The 16789-nt window shown below is 38.4% G+C and overlaps 3 protein-coding genes across 3 annotated transcripts; all 3 read right to left on the reverse strand.

The window, feature by feature from the left end:
- Positions 1 to 676: 676 nt before the first annotated feature.
- Positions 677 to 2055, reverse strand: LOC136713585 (brain natriuretic peptide). Its single transcript, XM_066690715.1, has 3 exons — positions 1826 to 2055; positions 1173 to 1464; positions 677 to 970 (listed from the first exon to the last, which is right to left on the reverse strand). The coding sequence occupies exons 1-3, from the start codon at positions 1940 to 1942 to the stop codon at positions 954 to 956; spliced, it is 426 nt and encodes a 141-aa protein (XP_066546812.1). The 5' UTR covers positions 1943 to 2055; the 3' UTR covers positions 677 to 953.
- A 2645-nt stretch (positions 2056 to 4700) lies between these two features.
- On the reverse strand, positions 4701 to 6159 carry LOC136713961 (ventricular natriuretic peptide). Its single transcript, XM_066691213.1, has 3 exons — positions 5940 to 6159; positions 5521 to 5821; positions 4701 to 5233 (listed from the first exon to the last, which is right to left on the reverse strand). The coding sequence occupies exons 1-3, from the start codon at positions 6051 to 6053 to the stop codon at positions 5205 to 5207; spliced, it is 444 nt and encodes a 147-aa protein (XP_066547310.1). The 5' UTR covers positions 6054 to 6159; the 3' UTR covers positions 4701 to 5204.
- Positions 6160 to 7382: 1223 nt separating this feature from the next.
- On the reverse strand, positions 7383 to 9568 carry nppal (natriuretic peptide A-like). Its single transcript, XM_066690873.1, has 3 exons — positions 9365 to 9568; positions 8105 to 8412; positions 7383 to 7618 (listed from the first exon to the last, which is right to left on the reverse strand). The coding sequence occupies exons 1-2, from the start codon at positions 9446 to 9448 to the stop codon at positions 8113 to 8115; spliced, it is 384 nt and encodes a 127-aa protein (XP_066546970.1). The 5' UTR covers positions 9449 to 9568; the 3' UTR covers positions 7383 to 7618; positions 8105 to 8112.
- Between the last annotated feature and the right edge of the window lie 7221 nt (positions 9569 to 16789).

Genomic DNA, 16789 nt, shown 5'->3' on the forward strand with positions numbered 1-16789 from the left:
ATATATTGGCAGGCTTCTAACTTTGTATAAATTACAATATTAACATTAACAATAACATTATGCCTAGACGTTTGTTTATACCTACTGAAGAAAACTAAGATGGTCAAGTGAGAAAAACAGTTACTTTACAGTTTAGTTAAATTACTCTTAGGCTGTACATGTAATGTGTATTTAAGGATGTTGACATACTCTGTGAAACTGGCAGCTTTAGAAACTCGTGGCTTATTTATAGCGCCATTTCTGCAGCTCACACCACGTGTTGGCGCTGTCCGGGGTGCTGAACAGCTCAGTGGTTTTCAGTCTCCGGTGTGGGAGGGACGGAGGATTATGGGGCAGGAAAATGTGTATTGTTGCATTCTTCTCTTGAATGTATGCATTTAATTATCCATAGTGAATTAATGCATCAACGTGTTTTTTTGTATTATTATTATGTAACTTAAGACGTCACATACTGATATTTATCAACAGTCTTTGTGTTTGTTATGCATCAACAGAACCATTCTCAAATGTTTGATCAAAAAGGCTTAACACAAGCGGATATGCAGAGCAAAGCACCCACTCTGGTCCTGTCCTGTAACATTGGTTAATTTGACTCACAGAGTTGTGATTGCTAATGTATCATTTTCCCTTAATTGGCTTCCATATATCACAGAAGAATCGTGAAATGCAAACAACGTGTGATAAAATAGAATCATTTATTGAATCATTTGATATATGACTTGACAGGTTTGAAGTTTCAATACAATATAAATGACAAGCCGGAACAATGTATTCGTTGAATAGATAAATAGATAAATAAATAAATAAATAAATACAAATAAGTTCAATAAATATTTCATAATAAATATTAAATAAAACATAGCATTGTCAAGGGTCGATCGAGTTCGTCATCGAGGTTGAAAAACAGCATTGCAGTCGGTGGTCCGTTTCTGGATTGTGTCTCTAAGACGGCTTCAGCTTCGTTTTGAATCTGCAATACAAACATAAAATCAAACATGAAGTCTTGCAGAAACTGTTCTCCCAGTACAAGAGTCTCACACTTGCAAAACACAGGAGGTGCATCGGCGCTGACCACGTCCATCGGTGTGCATCAGAGCCGGTGATGACAAAGCATGAGAGGCTACCCTCAGTTTTCTTGCTCACGATTTAATTCTAAAACATTGAACACTTACTGTATCTAGAGGCAGTGTTGCATCCCAGGGAACTCAAAGAGCCGATTCTATCCATCCTTCGCCCGAAGCAGCCAGAGTATCGTTTTGATTTTGAGTGTGAGCTTCGGATGGCTTTCAAATCCCTGGCCGACAGGTACTCCTCCAGTTCGGCTAGGCTGCTGTCGTCTGAGGCGGTCTCTGGTTGCTGGCGCTCTTCCCCCGCCTGTAGCAGCTCTTCCTCGGACGGTTCAGTGTTTAAGGGCTCGGCTTCCTCGGCTTGAGAGAAAGTACCTTCCATTCGCTGTAGCAAAGCCTGGCAATAAAAACAAGCATTTGCAAAAGTTGAGCTCTCTCATTCTCAAATAACTTTGCAACACGGTTTCATTGTTTAAGTATAATCTCCCTTGTTGTAATAGAGCTGCGCTGGAAACTATGGGCACCCATTGAATACAGTATTTAAATAGTTTGCTTTATATTGTGCATCGCGTTAAAATGTCACAATCAGTGTTGGTGCATCACCAATATTGAGAAAGTGTGACAATGCAGAAAGAGGTGGTTGCTCCACAAATGAAATGCGTGCTCAGAAACCACCAACTTTTACAATAAAGTACAACTGGCTTGGGTTATAAGCTGTACAAGTCCTCAATCAGTCTATCCTTGATATCCGCACTTACCTTCAGCATCTCCACGTCCTGCGCCACGGAGGCGCCGTGCAGAGGATGCCCGCGGCTGAGCTGCGCATTCAGGAGCAAGAGCAGCCCGCAGTAGAAGGAGAGGTTTGATCGCTGCATCCTCGCAATGGCTGTAGACGATTGAGTCTGGGGTTTCGGACTATGTTATTTCCCCTATCTGTGTTGGCTTCCTTCTTTGATATATTTGTGGCTCTGTGTTTCGGTTTACCAGCGCCATCCGTGTCTTTTATACTTTTTAGTGTGACATCATGGACAGTTATGTGAGGAATCGCATTCTGTCACCTGATTACGATCAAGCAAGCTGTCGGAAACGATGCCTTTTTAAGCTCTAAGCAAACTGTCCAAGGTATGGTCCTCCTGGTACTCCACTCATTTCAGTTATTTGCTCACAAGCGTCATAATCATTGTAATGTTTCCTAAAGTGACAGTCTTCCCTCGACAGAGTCAGTAAACTGTATTATGACTTGAATGGCAAATGGTACACTTGAGTGACCCAGTGACCGACTTATCTCAGTGTGATCCTCTCGAAATGTTAAATAGCCAGGAGATGAGCGATCTTTAAAAAATAAAAACTTTGTGATTGTTTAAATATAATTAAAATGTGCATTATCAGACCACTTAAGCAACTTAAAGGATTAAACGAACCTTCAAAATAAGTGAAATGGCAAGCCCTGCAGCTGATTAAAATTGCGAATTAATGACATTTGATAATTAAAAAGATTTACCAAGTGAATAGCTAACGTGTGTGTGTGTGTTTGTGTGTGTGTTTTGTATCCAACCAGTTAAATCATATACTCATAAACAACATATGTAGTTATGGTACTAATACACATTTCCTACAGCTTTCACACAGTCTGTGTGGGATAGACTGCTGAAGTTTTAAAATGTGTCAGTGTCTTTGAGTCAGGTTAGATTATTTCGTGAAACGTTGGTAGTTGCAATATTGTTAAAGGCGATATCTAAAAGTATGAACATAATCCTTCACCGTACAGTATTGTATTTGTTTGTTTCTAGTGTTGGGCTAGTTTACATTAGCACACCTCAGTATGTACATGTCATTTTGATTATGTGATTCACCATTGCAGTGTCTTGAAATCTGTTATTTTTTGCTTTAGTTGATAATCGTTCAAGGGGACATTTAAATTGACATCTAACATCTGTAATTGTATGATTATGTAATCCAAGTAGCCCGCAATGTCCTACGGCCATCAACTGCTAATAGACTGAATCAAGAACATGCGCACTGCAAAGCAACTATAATTTGACAGACCTATAGAAATGTTAATATTGATTGATGAAATGGCTTTGTATTAAAACATTTTGCAGAAACTTAAAAAAACAAATTATGCAATGTTTTCTTGTTCTTGCCAAATTGACAAGTCTGGGTACCTCTTTATGTTTCTTCAGTTATGTCTCTTAATGCAAAGTTTCTATTGTATTATGGCGAATTTATTAATATTGTTTATTTATTAGCAGACACCCTTGTCCAATGCGACATTCAGTTTGCTCACATACGATGCCTTTGAATGCATTACAGAAGTTCAGTAATACAATCAGTACAAAATACAATAACCATATATCCTGGTACAATGAGGTAACCAGTGCAGACATAATACAGTTAAGCCCTGTATATGTGCTAAAGGGAGAGGGGAGGGGAGGGGCATACAACTATAGGCGTGTTAACAATTCATAAGGAAGCAGTTTAATAAAGTGCAAGAGTGCTGAGCAGCCCAGGAGATTAGGCTGCTGTATAACAAGTACGGTCTGAACAGATGAGTCTGGAGTCATGGCTGGCAGGTGGTCAGGGACTGTGCGTTTCTGGTCTCAGGGGGGAGGTCCTTCCAGCTTGTAGGGGAGAGGGTGGGAAAGGAGCGGCCTCTGGAGGAAATGGAGAGGAGAGGGGCAAAGATGGTCTTCTGGCGCAGGAGGACCGGAGAGGGCTAAAGTGTAAGGAGAGTGTAATTAGTGACACGTCTCCAGTTGGACACTTAGGATGACTGTTGCTCATCTACCTGCTATTTACACGTGAGAGGAATTATGAGTCAAAACTGATCAATTAGTCTCGGGGATTATCCCCACTGTATTATTGGTTCAGTTGTATAAGGATTATTTTAGCAGGTTGCTGACTTTTTCATTCGCAGCACGGATGAGAACAGTGCTGTCCCCAATATTCTTCATTTTATTTTTTAATTATTATTTTAAATAAATATTAATTTTAATTAAGAAGACCCCCTCCAAATGTAAAAGTTGCAGCAGTTCAGGATACAAACTGAAATATAGTTGTGTCCCAATTAATACTCATGTTGTTAAAATATATTTTATTGTTGAGTCCAAACGTACATAGCAAAACTAAACTTTCATATTACATAACCATAACTCATCAATGCAGAGGCTTTAAACCAAGGGAACCCAAACAAAGTGTTGATACAATAATCGTGATTTCCCAAAAGTGATGTTTAAAGCCTGGTGTAAATGGATCACTTTCTACAGAAACTGGATACGTGAGCATAATCGTTTGAAGGGAGATTATTAAGTGACCCCCAGTGACAGTTTGGACATTTTGCAGCCAAATCATTTTGTTCCTTTTCGGAAACATGGTTAACGTGCAAACTGTGTCACAGGAGGTAAAGTAATTCAGTGTGAATAAAATGCTTCCTTCTGTTTATCCACATGCAATTTACTTTCAGACAGTTTCTTATAGTCTTGTTTACAAATATTTATTTACAAAGTGTTACTAGTGCCGCCCAATTTTCTTATTTAGGACGTCCTTCATTTACTGAAAATGATAGCTAGTAATCTTTACATAATTATCTACTCAATTAGCACTGAACAAATATCAAGCAACACAGAAAAACAATTATTACATTAAAAGTTGTTTATTATAAATAACATTCCATTACAGTACTCGTTTTGTATATAGGAGGAACATAAACATATGCTTATAATTGCATTAAGAAGCAGAGGGTATAATAATACACAGATGTGCTTTTTAATCTATTATTCTAAACATAATTGACATGCAATTATTTTACACAATGAAATCTTTGCGAGTATAGTATCTGACGCTTCCTGCGAGTTATCCAAGCGTAATGGATTATTTCAAATGTATGGAGTCAAGAGAGAATTTGGACCCAAAACTGTGATATCACTGAGTAATCAGAAATTGAACAATCTTTGGGGGGAAATGTCCTGATGATAATACGGATGTGAGAGACAGTTGGGTTATCCATCCACCAAATGGAGCTGATAATTCATAGAAACTTGACTGGATCCTTTTTTTTCTGTTTTCTAGTACCATTAATGTGAGCACGGTAGAAGCAATCCTGGGCGCAGGAGAATAAAGTCTTGGTAGGTGTGATGTTCAGTTCCCGAATAGCCTCTTCTTAGGACCTGCGACAAGATAAAGCAAAACGGTTTTAGTCGAAAATGCAAGAACACAGGGCAGCCGACATCAGCTTTCATACAATGGCCCGTTGCGATAATATGTTACGAGTCAATTTAATGCAGTGTTTAATGTGCTCATTCATGTTGCCATTTTATTTTAAGTAAGTCATGCGCATTTTTACGCACGGGCAAAACCAATGGACAGAATTCCTAAACTTGTTACTAGGGGATGTCGGTGTTAAACTGTGCTCTGCAGACATCTAAACATGTCTTATATGTTATAAAAAATGTACCAAGCTTGGAGGTATTGCACCCGAGTCCACTCCACGATCCTATTCTCTCAATCCTGTTCCCGAAGCAACTGCTGAAGGACTTGGCGGTCCTCGTCAAGCCGGCAAGGTCTCGGAAGTGGGACCTCGCTGGAGTCTCCTGCAGTGGTCGGCTGGGGTTCAGCGACGGGCTCTCTTCTGGTTGACGAAGGATTTCAGGGGAAAGAGCATCGTCTTCCAGTGAGTCCATGAACACTTCGGATCCCGGGTAGAGTCCACCTTCGTCATTGGGAGTCATCTTCTCCTCCAGCTGCTCAATCAAATCCTGGAGTTGGAAAGATAGTTAAGACATCTGTTTCGAATTTCACTATATGGTGTGCTAATTGATTGATGAATTAGGGTATTAGTAGTAGTAGTATAAGTAGCGTGTAACAGCATCCTACCTTCAGACTGTCGAGTTCCTGGGCATTGTACCTGTTGAACAAAGAACTTGCCCTGGCCGCGCTAGTCAGCAAAAACAGAATAAGAAATCCATAGAAAACGTCTAACTTTGCCATCCCTCTTGACAATGATTCAGGATCCTTTTATCACTTAGGTGTGCAACACTTCGTCCACTTATTTTCAATGCGATTTCCCGCAGATGGTGAGTCCTTATTATATACCCGGCCTGTCCGGTGAGTGACTGGGACAGCCTATATTGTTATGACAGAAATATACTTGACATTCCGTCGCCTCCCAGCCGATAAGGAGTCGTTTCAGCCTAGCCTGACTGCCTTTTAAGATAATATTTGGAGGGGACTAAAAACCGGGCACCCTTGCAGTGCCCATTAAACATCACAGTGCCTTTTTATATTACCCTAGAATTGTATGGAAAACGGTTGGGAGAACCGAGTCTTAAATGATCAAACTTTCGTGAAATAACCAATAATTATATACAACAGATTATAAACATGTGTTCGTGTTTAACCATTAAAAAAATGCTACACAGAGAAACAGGGCTTACTTTTTTGGGAGGCAGCAAATACTGAACTATGTTGACCTATGCTGGTGTTTAATTCGTAAACATTAGGACAATAATAGATTAATTCTAACCTCTAATCTACTGCATGCAATAATTGAACAAGGCTAATGTGCAAAGTGTTGTAGAAACAACTAGTTCCTTGCGAATCATAGGCCTACTGTTTCCTCAGCCCATCCTGACCTCATGGGACCAGATTCAGATCCAAATGTGAAATGGATCTCGAATATCAACAAAGAAACAAAGTCAAGTAAAAAAAGTGTGAGGTTAAACTAGTTAAAGAGAAAATCTAATATCTGTCTTCAGTTGTGTTGACCCTTGACCCGAATGAACAGCACCAGAGCTTTTGGCATTTTTGGAAACAGTCACAAATGCGGATACAACATACAAGTAAGAACCTGATATTTGTTGGTTAAACCTTTTTACGTTGTAAAACGGACTACATGTACTTAAACCAGAAAATAACGGAGCTTTGGTGCTATCTGAGCACTAATTAAACCATTCACTTGTAGGCCTAACTACACGTACAGAGTTTTCTTCATGTTGTAACTGTAGTGGATTATATGGTTACTTGAGACAAATATGCCCGTGGTCCAATTTTGAGGATGTTGTGTTTATATGGTAAAACTTGTGTTACTAATTAAGACGTGTATCTTTCTGAAATTACAGCAATGGCAAAATAGCACACACACAAACCAATGTGTGTTTTACCGTTTCCTCAATTTGATGTCATTATTGTTCAATGTATTTACGGTTCGGTGCTCTCCTCAACTATGGGTTAGTGGCAATCGCTGGAGGTGGAATTCAAAAGGCGGAAACTACTGTTTTAAAGTTAAGCAAAATATTTATTAGGGTCAATACAATAACATTCTTCATTTCAATATGCTCGTATACAGTAATAAACAATACAACAAGCTTATTTTAAAATATTTATATACATATCTAAACTAGAGCAGCTTCATGGAAAACAAATGCATTACGTCGATCTTCATTAAATATCTTCATAATAAATACTTTTGTAAACTTTTAGGCCATGACTTCTTTGCCACAGCAGAAGTGGTATATGCAGGTTAGACGAGTTGAGTGTTGACTGTTCATTTCCACCTAGGAAGAAAAGAGCAATAGCAATCCATCAGTACAGCGTCACCAATGCCCAAATGCGCAACTCCAATTACGCATCGTGCAATCATGGTTTTCTTCTGACCCTGTCTCTGAAGAAGTCCCACATTGTTATTGTAGTCGAGATGGGGCTCTATAAAACAATTTTACCTGGACGGTGCGCAGTCACTGCCTTATTATGTTCCCTGCAGGTTATGGTGACATATACATTATACTATAACCACCTACTTGCTTCCTTTATTCCCAGTTTGATGTGTTAGTAGAAAGGCTAAACTGTCCCCTTTATATTGCTAATGAATGCATTATTGATTATACCTATGTGAATCGACTTAAAGACCATCCCCAGCTTTTAATGAAACATGCTTAATCTGGTTGTGTGCGTAAAACATTGTGCATGGAGAAGGTGAAATGTTTTTATAGACTATATTCGTATTGCAAATAACCTGCAGAGGAGTGCAGCTCATAGCCTACCGGTTCCGTTAGCATCCGAGTCCACTGGTAGAGCCGATGCGCTCAAGCCTGACGCCGAAGCAACTTCTGAAATTGCCTTTCTTGCTTCTGCTCCACGATCTCTTGGAGGATGTGAGGATTTCGCCGAGGAGCCGCATCATTGTGTTCTCCTTCTCCAGCTGGTCCAGGTTCCTCGAAATCCGGTCCCAGGGCAGCTCAGGGTCCGTGTTATAGACGGCATTGTCTGGAGTGATGCCTTCTTCCACTCCTGCGTCTTCTGAGGCGGGATAGGGACCATTCCTCACATCTTCCAGGAGCTGTGTAAGAGACTGAGAGAGGACAACATCAGCTGTCAAACATCAGTGCATTTATCTTCATGGTCTTTACTAGAGTAGTCTTGGAAATCATCCACATTAGACAGAAATCAGTGATAGATGCACTGCACTACAACACAGATTTCTCTATAGTTCACAGTAAGGTCCAGGGCTTATGAAACACAATCGATGTTCAACTATACAGCCAGTAAAACTGTAAGCGCGACTACATCTTTAGTGGGGAATGGCAAACTTATTTTTTGAAGTAGCTAGATCTAGTTTAATGTTACATTTCATATGCTGCTCCAACTCGGTAGCTAAACGGATACATACATTACGCGATTATATTTGAGGCAGGGCAGGATTTAAAATTTGCATTGAAACCGAAAGAAGTCGACATGCTAATTAAACATTACATCCTTGTCACGATGAATATGGATGGTTAATTATCAGACGGGTAACATGACCAGCTGAGTGAGAAGCAGTGCAGTTGCTGGTTTGATCAAGAGAGAAAACATACACGTCGGGGTATATAAAGTGTGTAAACGACGATTTTAACGCATTGGTAACTGCAAACATAGGTAATGCGTGACTACTTGGGGATACAAATCAACTTTTATCTATTATTCACATTGCAATTCAACAATACTCAAGGTAGCAACGGTGTAATGCCCGTTTTAGATGTCAGTGTATTGTCGTTTAAAGGTAATTTTGAAATCTCATGTAACCATATGATTACAGGTGAAATAATGTGCATAATAAAGTAAATGCACAGTATCCACTTAGAGCATCATGCCTTGTAAGGATCACCCACTTAAAAAGACACTCAGTTTTATCTGGAGTCATAATCTGCCAGTTCTTACACTACATGGCCAAAGTATTACCGAAGGTGAATAAATATAGACTGAATACAGGTGGCAGACTAATTTTGCCAAGTTAAATTAATTATTCCAAAATAAATTCTTACCTGTAGATTGGAAATCGGCTTAGCTCCAACCTGGTTTAGACATAACAGCACAACACCGCAATACATGGTGACTTTAGAAATCATTTTGGATATTATTTGTAGTTTTGCTGGATGCTGCTGTTAGTTAGTTCCCCGCTGGACCGAGACTCCTGTGTGACAGTTTCGCTGATGGTTTATCTCGGTGCTCTTCAGTAGATGTGTCTTGGCTCTCTTACCGTCCCCCGGCTTTTATATCAGCACGGAGATCTGGAAATGTATATCGTCACAGGGACCTGCAACTCCTGCTTTAAGCAGCCGCACGGCCGACGAGAGCCTTTTCCACCGGGTTATGACAAACCACTGTTCCTGAGAAATCCCACGTATTTGTCAATAGTCACGAATGCTGAACAACAATTACTGTTATGAGATGCCTGTGCATTGAAAGAGTCGACTTCAATGATACTCCACTGAAATCTCCAATGGGACGCAAAGCTGGGCATCCTCTCTAATAATGTACACACTTTGCTAATTATGATGAATTCCTCTAGTCTTCTTTCCTTCAGTTTGGCTTTACTGAAATATGTTAGTTTTGCATTTCAAATTTCCATTCAGAATGTAGTTATAAACACATACCCTCATATACCTGCAGACTGGTCAAATATATCCTTTTCAAGTCACCTTATCAGTTTTTATCTTGGTTAACCTATTAAGGCAACCTAAATATTAACTCGATATATACACCATTCTGTATATATATATATATATATATATATATATATATATATATATAATCCACTTTTATTTCTTTATTTTGCTATGATTATTCTTATTTGCTTTCAAGATTGGCAAACATTATGCCTTGTTTTATAAGATATATACTATTTCAAGGCTACAAACGTTTCGATTGAGACACCGCAGTTTGGGTGACGAGAGAAATCATTTTAATCTCATTGAACAAATCATTGTATACCTCTGTTATGGATGGAAGGAGAGCCAACGTGCGCAATTACGCAGCCTTTGCTTTTGGGTGTGCCATAATGTCGCTAGGATTTATCTGATGTCCTCCTCACTCTAAAAGTCTTTCAGAGATACTTGTATAAACTCTACTTTCCTGGTGTTAAAATCGGATTAACTGCCATCAGTGCAAATTGCTTCTTTATAGTTTTGTTGCTTTATCCTTTATGGCTTCTTTTATCACTTATATGTTGTTAATATTAATATATAAAGTTATCTTATGATTATTCACACTTTTAGAGACCCTCGGTAAATGCAGTACTTTTCAATGAATAATGCTCTTCCAATCGTGACTCAAGCTCTTACCTCAGTCACCCACGATTTCATCTTTTGATCGCCCTTTGCTGAATACCATAAACGCCATTCAACATAAGACAGCAAATGTACGGTTATTATTATTATTTTCATTAAAGATTTCAAATTTACTTTTAGTTTGTTAGTTGGTTATGTTGTGTTTTCGTAGCTATTTTTCATGATATATAAACTTATTGCTTATGCCTATTTATATTAATAATAACCTGCTTTCCCGCTTTGGGTTTAATGTTCAGACTGTTTTTTTATTATAATGAATTGAAGAGATTCACTTTGCTTCCCTACTTATAGCTTTATTATGCCCATCAATAGCCAGAACCCCAACCATAGTCAATCCTAAAATGTGAAGCTACAGAATGAATGAACCTAACTGATATGAAGAGAAATGTACTGAGAAATTGAACTCTAAGCCTTGCCAAAATAAAATCTACCCATTTTCTGTTCTGTGAACTCCTGTCACATAATACATTGCACTTAGTCAAACTATCAGATTATTTGATATTACTAATACATTTAAGATTGAACCACAATTAGAATTGAATGTGTGTTGTAGTTTTATAGGCATGATGATTTGGTAGTGTTTGGGTTAGTAAATTATTCGTTTTAGACGTACAGTCAATATTAGCAATGATAAGATTCTGAGACTATAATAGCAGGATGTGTACAGTCTCTCTTTACTGTCGGGGTGAGCTGGGGTGCGGATTATAATACTGCACTATTATTAGATCTAACAATAGTCAGAACCCCAACCCTAGAATCTGAAGCCAAATCAGATCTCCAGCTCTACCCTTCTTAGTCAATATAATGAGAGAAACATCCCAAACTAACCATAACACTGATTTGAACCAATGATGGTCAGGGAGGTCAAGCTGGGTGGCTCCCAACAGTGTCCTGAAACAGTCATGAAAAGTTGAACTGTTTTAACTTTCATTATGTTGTTACTAATTTCAAATATGAGAATCCACCACACTTTTGGGTCTACTGGATGTGTAAACTTGAAATGGGTTTTTAGGAATTTAGTCAGATCTATTTATTAGATTTCAGAGAATAAATTCCATTCTGGCATCTATGGACAGAGGATTTTCATTGCATTGTCAATGCCCTGAGCGGCCACAGGTGAGATGACCTTTCCAAGCAGTTGTGTTGATCACTATGGTGATGGAAAGCTGTCCAAATACAGCAGGCAGAGAGCATTTCAAACCACAGACAAGGAAGGAAAGACCTCATTGTTATTTTCAAAACATAAAACATTTCAAAACATCCTCTTGTAAAAATGAAAGCTGTATAATCTTTACTGGTATTGAAGAGTCTATATGGGATGTTTGAAATCCCCTGGTGGAAAACTTAATGCATTTTAACATCTCGGATATGAAGATGTTACACTGAATTATATGTATGAAAATGGCTTTCATGAAAACCCATACTTGTTCAGAAGTGTCATGTTCCCGCCTCTGTTCCCCACGTTATCGCTCTGACTTTCGAAACTGGCAGCCTACTGCACTGAATCAATCTAGCCAGTATTGGTTTTTTTCGAATGAGTTTTTCCTCCGATCATTGTGAAACTGGAAGCCTATATTTTAATCACACGGGAGTAAATTAAATGAATAATAATGATGCGCAGGAAGAAATTATTCATATCTCCTTCTGTCACGTTCCCTGTCTCGGACCTGAATAATCGAAGGTGTCTGAATTCCTATCATATAGGGTATAACAACCTTACACTCCAGATGATCTGGCTGCATGTGTAAATGAATTATATCAATATTAGATTGAAATGTATTAGGTACTTCAGGCCTTGAAGCTCCAGAGCTTGCTTAGAAATGCATAGACCCAAACTTACTTATCTTTCTCTTGATTTAAAAGAAAGTCTCCCAACCCGAGGGACAAGGGAAGATTTCAAAACGTAATTATATTGGTACAAGGAAAAAAAAACATGGAATTGCAGGGGGACAAAATCATAGATGTGCCAGCCTTATGGTTTGACACTTGAGGAATGTGCCTTGTTAAACAGCTTAAAACTTAATTTTGGTTTTAAATGAATATTTCAAATCCATACCTTGTTTCTCCTTTGCTATTTTGAATCATGACTCTTATGTTTAACTGTGTAAAACTGAAAACTCACCTGTATAGTCATTTCTAAGAAAAGACTAGGCACTCTTCTGACAGAGGTACTTTGGTGAGCCACTGTACTGCACTTGTACATTACACAGCACTTGTCTCTATATTAGCTACAATTATGCTATGCTTTTAATGCCATTTGGCATTTCTGTGCCATTTCGAGTCATTATTTATCTTGAAATCTTTGAGAAATAGGTGTCAGGTGCCGTTATGCTAGTCGCCCTGCAAATGCAAATGAAGTAATTTTCTCAGCACATATAAAGTATGCGTTATGAAACCAAACGCCTCCTTTTCTGTGCTTTGGACTTTGTTTCCATCACAGAATAACTGAACTATGATTGATCTCAATTGTATAGGGGAACGTACAAGAGACTGAAAACTGACTGGGTTGTGGATTTAAAGGTATTTTTTCTGAATCACAGTTAATGATGATAATACATTTTGCTTTTACCAGACAACTGAAAAATGCTCATTTTTGTGGGTGTTTTTGTTTTAGTTTTTTCCTCCAAAGTGTTTCATAAACCCTATTTTTTAATACAGAACTATATCTTCACTCCAAGTTTCAGTGTACTTTTGAACTTGGTGATGACTTCTTGTTATGTAATACCCGGGGGCTCCTATGACATATAACTGAAAACTACTCATCCCTTCCCTGCGTTGGAGAAGACACCAGGGCCAGAGTATGCACGTATCTAATACCGTCTTCTGTACTTATACCTATTTCCCCCCCAGTGCTGTAAAACTACACTTCAACCTTCTTTTCAACAGAGACTTCAGTGAACCTGTTTGATCCATATCTGAGCCCTGGGCTGGTGAGGAACAGAGGTCTCTTGGGTGACTTGACTGGTTTAAAAAAACAACTGCTACACTTTGGTTGCAGGCTGGAAAAAAAAAAAAAATATATATATATATATATATATATATATATATATATATATATATATATATATATATATTGATCTCTTTAAAATGTTTATCCTTTGTGCCTTCATTAAGGTTCTCCTATACAGTTATTAGGGACAAGGAAACAGTGTCCCCTAAATTATGAGATTAATATCTTGTAATAGGAAATAATGTAATCTCTGTGCCTCTTGCTCCTCACTTCCTAGTATAGTACTCTTGGGGATGTATTAAAACATCTAAAAAACGTATTTCTACATGCACAGTTTTTTAGTTTTTTACAGTGGGAAACTAACATTGTGAATAGATGCTCAAGTTTTTTCCTTTTCAGTTTCTTGTAAGGAATTCTCCTTGATGGTTTCCTTTATTCACTTGTTTCTTTAGAACATGCATGTGCAACAGAACGAAAGAGGACCATCTGGGTGTGTTGAAAAGAAGTTGAGTACTGCATGCCTATGTTGTGTATAACAGTGGCGAAATGAGGGCTCTCTCTACAAATGCCTTTCACTGATGTGTGCGTGTTCAATAGTCTTCTGTCTCTTTCACCTCGGCACCCTGTCCATAATTTGTTTCAGCACTGGCCACAGTCCATTGAGCAGAAGCCTCCAGATGATTTAGTGCCATACTGATAATTAGCAAGGGTTTTAGTCTTGGTGTGGGTCACTGCATTCTTCATTTGAAGGTGACAGAGATGGACGTGTGCCCATAGGACAGAGAAATGTACCGGGATGAGCAAGACAGGTCTTTGGTGGCAGGTCCCACGCTACCTCTTTTTGTTGGTGGGGACAGTTGCATCTGTAACGTGTAGCTGCAGTTAGCTAAGCCATAAAATATGATTTTCACTGAAGACCTGAAGAAAGAATGCAATTCCAAATGTTTTAAAAATCTATTTAAGTTGAATCGAAAATGTACCTAAATCTGTAACGCCTAAATTAGTTACAACAATTAATATTGTTTCTGAAGAAGAAAAGTGGCCCATCATTTCCCTTGTAAAGATAGTGAAGCACAGATATCATATTCTGTTATGTTATCACCACAGCAAACCAACCTGGAATACTACTGTGTTTTTTATCATTATTCCATATGATTTAGCCACCTCACTGTTATGAGTCATTAACATGAGCGATTGGACAGTAAAAGTCTTTCAATTTACTATTGGTGACGTTGGGAAGGGCAAGTGTTCCTCATTAAGGAGCAAGTAATACGCATATGCACTAGGGCATGCTGGGAGGCCGTGTCAGAGGCTGTTTAGGGGCCGTGCATTTACGATCACAGGGAGATGGTGACCACACTCATGACACCCAGCTGAGACTGATACAAGGGAGTCACATGGTTAAATTAATTTGAATTTTGAATTAATATTCCATTAAAACCTCTGCACCAACCTCCCCTTCTGATTAAGACATTTATTAAAAACATGATGGACAAGATTCAATGTTTTTGTTTCTGTCTGCAGTTTGCACACATTTGCAGGGACTATAAGGTGTGCTACAGAGGACCATCTGTGCATAATGACATTGATGTTTCTTCAGCAAATACAAATACTAAATAATCATGATTTCCTGTGCCTTTAGAAACAGGGTCCACAGTGCAACCTAACTTGCATGTTAGACAGGTACAATTGTGCAGATTAAAGTCAATCAGAAAATTCTCCTATGGTCTAAAAAGACTCAAACTGGCAGACAAACTTATGGCAAAGTTTCAGTGTCTGATAGAAATTAATATGCATGCAGGCAGCGTTTCAGTGAATTTAGCCCATAGCTCCCTGTGCCAAGAGGCTGTTCGGTGTCAATTAATCCAGCGCTGCCTGCATGCTGTGCGGTAAATTTGATATCTAGAAGTTAATTACTCATCATTTGCCTTTTGTCTTGGTCCTGCTGGGGATGCCATGCTTCAGGGTGTGCAGGATGGGTAGAGCTCTCTCTCTGCCGGAGCCAGGCCTCCCGAGGTCCTGCAGCAGAGATAAAAAGTGCTCCTGAATTTCAGGGACAGCCTAAAGTCAGCGAGCTTGAAGTATATCCATATATATGCAGCAGCTCAGGGCATGGGGACAGAGAGCTCAACTTTGGGATGTTAAAAGGGTTAAAGCAAAGGGAGCTGGATGACTTAGAACAATACGACCTCTGAACCTCGTAAATAAATAAGTACAGTATCTGACTTGTTTGCTACATACTGTAATTATTGATGTATTGTCATCCAGAGCTCATGCTATTTTTACAAACCATAATGAAGCTGCACCCCCACCTTCATATTACATATAGAAGGAAATAAAATGTAATAATTGCTGTTTCAGTTGTGGAGAACAATAGACGGGTAACAACACATTTGATCTTGCCTTATCTTGCTTACAGAAGATTTATCTGGAATTGAACAGTTCGCTCAATAACTCTGATGTTTAATATACATCTAGATGCCGCGTTAAGTACAAAGAAAAATGTAACATTTAGTGCCAAAAAAAGTAAGAAATGCAAAGTCATCCACTGATTAATATGCACTTGGCAGACCATGGAAGCATAACTGTGTAAATATACATGTTTCTAAGAATAGAAGTAGGCCAGGTAGGGCCAGTTTTGTAGAACGTTTACTAAGAAACTCAAATGAAAATTGGCCTGCTATAAACATAGACTAATTTCCCTGAATTTTGACCTGGGTTCCTATTACACATAATACATCATACTGGTGTTATATCTTGAGATTAGTGTTGGTGCTTAATGTCCGAGTGCAGCCAAAAGGTAAAACTAACAGTTTACTATTCTGGTGACTGAAATAGCCAAGCAATGTTATTTATTTATTGATTTGTGTAGCAGACGCACATAATACAGTAAAGTACAATAAAGGAAAAATACAATATACAGCATTGATCCTAGTTAATGTGAACTTAAAAACTAATGTGTGTAGTGGGTAGATCAGCAATATTGTAGCATTATTACATGTAGCGATCATACAGTTGTTTATTAATAAATTATAAGTATCATATTAATGGCAAACAAATAAAGAAGATTCATACGAAACTGCATGTATTTACTGCAGTATAACTGGACTCAATTTTGTTATTGTTTTAAAAGATGCCCGTTTAAAATGTTAATGTCTTTCTGTTTAAAG

This window comes from Amia ocellicauda, chromosome 18, assembly GCF_036373705.1.
Source record: "Amia ocellicauda isolate fAmiCal2 chromosome 18, fAmiCal2.hap1, whole genome shotgun sequence".
Taxonomy (NCBI): Eukaryota; Metazoa; Chordata; class Actinopteri; order Amiiformes; family Amiidae; genus Amia; species Amia ocellicauda.